This window comes from Mesitornis unicolor, unplaced genomic scaffold (assembly GCF_000695765.1).
Source record: "Mesitornis unicolor isolate BGI_N332 unplaced genomic scaffold, ASM69576v1 scaffold25614, whole genome shotgun sequence".
NCBI classification, from domain to species: domain Eukaryota; kingdom Metazoa; phylum Chordata; class Aves; order Mesitornithiformes; family Mesitornithidae; genus Mesitornis; species Mesitornis unicolor.
Window position 1 is genome coordinate 15,893 of NW_010179745.1, and position 4,265 is coordinate 20,157.

A 4,265-nucleotide genomic window follows, 5' to 3' on the forward strand; every position below is an offset into this window, starting at 1 on the left:
TGATGCAGTCATGCAAAAGAGAGAGAAACCTTACTCGTGTTGCACATTTTTAATAAAATCTGACTTGAAAGTTGTCAGGCAACACAGTACGAGCCCAAGCTCCTCACCTTCACTTTGAAAGCCCTATGCAGACTTTTATTGTTTCCTGCTCCCCGTTTTTGTTATAATTTACTCCTACCTCCTCCACAAAGCTGCATCCAGACCTCCTCCCTGATGATTTATGCAGGCACAACTTTCTGAAACCCTTCCACTCATTGTCTTGGAGACATCTTGCTGACATTTCCTTTCTTACTCGTCCCCCAAGTGACTCCTTAAAGTTCTTCTCAACTAAGCTACTTGCTAAATATTCGGAGTGGGAAACACACACGCAGCAGGATGCCAAATTTTCATTCAGCCCATGTATTGTTTGGGTTAGTGCTTCCTTGACAGCAACCCCCTCTTAAATCTTCTCAGAACCCTGCATTTCTAAGCTTGTTAGGGTAAAATCCCTCTCTTTCTTTCCATATTATTCCAGGCACACACACTGCATTCAAAAACAATAGCTGTTTATTTATGTGCAAAGCCACACATGTGGAGAACTTATTCCCATAAGACCTCTACTTGCTTCCAGCAGCCAAGGTAGTTTTTGTTTTAATGAATACGACTAAATATTTTTCTTTTAAAGAAAGGGGAAAATGCCCTCAGAACATGTCCATTAAGCGTCCTTCTGGGATCCCTCTGGTCCAGACATTCTTCCCACCAGCTCTGTACGTGCCACAGAGCTTTTGAGGCAACCAGTATTTGCCTCTTTCTCACAGACTTGCATTACCAGTCTTAAAAAGACCCAAAATGGAAACGTTTTGTTACCCCTTGACTGTCCTGCAGAACACGTACTGAAGGGCAGGTCACCCCAGTGTGTCAAGTGATGCAGCTTTTAGGAGCATCCTTCCCGAGGAACAGCACGCTTGATGGTACAGTCAGTTACCTTATGATCTCCCTTAATAGACACCACGTTAAGTTAAATGCAAATACCTGACTTTAATTACCAAATTCAAACCAGGCAGAGTTGCAGAGCCTGTAAGAACATGTAAGAGAAATGAAAGGAGGTGGAGAGGAAGCACATCTTTGTGTACCATACCTATGTTAGCTCTGAACAGCTCCAGCTGTAGGACCCTGGGTCTTGCCCAGCTCTGCAGCCTCAGCCTGCATTCCCTGAAGTGATGCCCTGAAAAGGTGTCTCGGTCCATATTTACATTGAAAAGTCACGCAGATGACCCGAGATCCCTTCAAGACCCTCAGGCATTCAACCTTTCCTTCACTAAACTGCTGCTTCTCCTTGAGATCTTAACTATCTGTGGCTTTCCTGGTTTCCCAACAGAAAGCACATGATTATTGCTGTCTGACTAAGCCATTAGTGGGCTGGTTAAATTACAGTGAGACAACCTCTCTACCCACCTAGATGTGAAAGGTTCAAGTCCTAGAGCCAAGTTTCTTCCCCTGCACCCAGCCCTGGCTCTGGATATGCACTGTGTACATAATTTGGTATCTGTACTTTTATATACAATGAGATTAACCAGGATTAACGCACACAGCTCACCGCTGTCCAGACGTGATGGCAGCCAGTCGTCCCGAGCTAATACCAATTTTGGGAGCCTGACCCTCTCACATCTGCCTCTCAGCAGCCAGTGGTACAGCGACAGGCAGCCCGCCAGAGATCGGACCCAAATTAATATCCAAATGTGCTGCTCCTAGCGTGATATCCCAGTGGTTTCTCTTCAGATTTGCTTACGCGCTTTTCTAAACAATGGAGTCTAAGCTGCCAAAAAGCTTTCTGTTGGAGTAACTTTGTAGATGTTAAACCAATCTAAGTAAAGATGCTTCGATAATCACAAGTTTTCCAGGCCAGAACTCTTTAATTCGCCTTACTGCCTCACCGTATCTCTGAACTTAAAACGGGATCTAGGGAACAGACAACAAAGTAACTTCCACTGAACAACAACACTGCCAGCCATCTGTAACAGAAAAAAACGTGGGGTTTAAGGACTGTAAAGGTTTTTATCTTCATTTTCTGAGGTTGAGAAATGCTGCTATCATACAGGAGCCCAAATAAAGACCATGGAGCAGACGAGGTGGGAAGATGAATTAAACATGGTAAAGGACAAACCACAGATCTGTGGCAAATATGAAGCACAGAGGCTGAACAGACAATAACATCTTACAGCACCCTCTTCTCAATCCGACTCATGGGGGACGCTTATTGGCTTAAACCAAAAACATACTCCCTCTCGTCTCTGTAAATTGGCTGATCATTTCCCTCTAATATTCTCTAATACCACCATGGTGCATAACAAGATTACACCAGAATACAAGATTTGCCAGAGATCCCTATTTACTCCGCTGCCCGTCGAGTCAGCGGCATAATCCTGACCGCAAATACGCCTGACAACTCGCACTCCTAAAATCCTCGCTGCCACGTAGAACTGCTGCTGCTTCAGAAATCGGGCACAAAACCCTTACGTGCGACATTAGATGGACTCAGGATACATTAACGTATTTCAGCCACTTCGCAAGTTCACTTGTTCAGTGAGCGAATAACAGCAGCTGATAGCTGCACGTTTCAAAAGCAGGACTAATTTTACACTAAACATCTTTCTCCAGCTATTTATACTCCGTAGAACAGCTTTAGCGTTATCCAGTAATTCTACGTTTAACAGATAGTGACAGCTGCTGTCTAAGCAAGAAAATAAAACAATGCTGTCAAGTTAATTAATTTTTAATGTGATGAATTATTATTCCATTCAGACTCAACCACTTAAATGGTAGACAGGATCAGCACTCAGAGAAAGATTACACTGGTAGGCACCCATTTGAAAATTAGTCCTATTTATCTTGGATCAGTTGCATTAGAGCAGTATTTTAACTTCTTTCGGATTCAGAGATCTCATTTCTTTCAGATTGTTACTGCGGTACCACTGCTTATCAGCGATGCAAAAGAAAATGAGATCTTTCTCCTTGAACTTTGGTAAGAAAGACAGACACAGGCATTGAAAAGTTTCCCTTTCCTGGCTGCTGTTGGTGGCACAGGGAACTTGTTCTGCAGCACCTGTAACGCAGTGCTCACACTAGAACAGGAAAGCTGACTTTGCTGCTATAAAACAAATTGAGGATCATTATTGCAGTTGATATTAACATCTTATAAATCTTGGGTCATCATCCTGATCAGCCGCCTAAGACGGATTTCCATGGATTCCCAACTAAAACCACCACATTTGTGCAGACAATCTGTACAAAGGAAATGAACCTCACAAACCTAGGCAAACATCTCAAGCTCCCTGGAATAACCTTTGTTTGCAGGATCTGGGCTCTCACCTTAAACAAAACCAAACCCAAATCTAAAGAGCCATCCCAGCTTTGCTTCTGTAACTTGGATTTTATGACACGGATGAGTAGAAAAATTCCCAAAACAATCACATCGCATTTAATGACTGAATTTTTGGTGTAGAGAAAATAGTGTGCTGCAATGATGTGGATTTCTTTTTTAAGTTATGAGTCATGATGAGCAGATGCCCATTTGCTGCTGCTGCTGCTTTTTTACTTTCTTTAAATCACTAGATAGCAACTTCTATCAAAAATCTTTGAGCAGACAGACCACTGTTTTCATACCTCCTTCTAACAGCTCAGAATGTCCACATTCTCCAAACCAGTCTATCCAAAGGAGAGCCTCTACCCCCCTTCCTGTTATTTCTGTTACTTGGTTTTTCGGTAGGCAACACAAAACGTACAAACCTTTGAGGATTCACTTATCTTGTGTGGACGACAGATCCTGGTTTGCCTGGTTCCCTCCATGACAGGCTGAGCCGCAGCACTTCTAGAACAAAAGCAAAGAAAAGATGTAAGCACCAACCAATCCTTTCCGAGTCCTAAAAAAAAAAAACCCCACATTGTGCTTAATAAATAGCACAATTAAAAAGACCTGCACGTGCTAACCTGCAGCTTGAAAATGTTTGGGGTTTTCTTTTTTTTTTTTGCTCCCTGGTGCTTTCTCCTGTTATTAATGCTTGGTTGTGTCAACAAGTCGGGTGCATGCTAGGGTGTAATCAAAGACGAGCGCGCCTGTTATTGACGGCAAGTTATTTACTTACTGCTACAGCTGCCAGCGGTACAACCGGCTCCTTTTCACCGCCCGCAGGACCGCGCTTTGCACCCCGGAGCCCTCCCCGGGGAAGCGTCGGACCGAGCGGCGGCACCGCGCAGCGCCCGCGGCCCGGGGAGGGCAGGGGAGGACC

The 4,265-nt window shown here is 44.0% G+C and overlaps 1 protein-coding gene across 1 annotated transcript in view; it reads right to left on the minus strand.

Annotated features, from left to right (window-relative positions):
* KLHL36 (kelch-like family member 36) overlaps positions 1-3,825 on the minus strand; it is a 12,906-nt gene extending 9,081 nt beyond the window's left edge. The window contains exon 1 of the mRNA XM_010182888.1: positions 3,766-3,825. Coding sequence (XP_010181190.1) covers positions 3,766-3,825 — 60 coding nt within the window. The remainder of the gene's footprint in view (positions 1-3,765) is intronic.
* Positions 3,826-4,265: the final 440 nt, after the last annotated feature.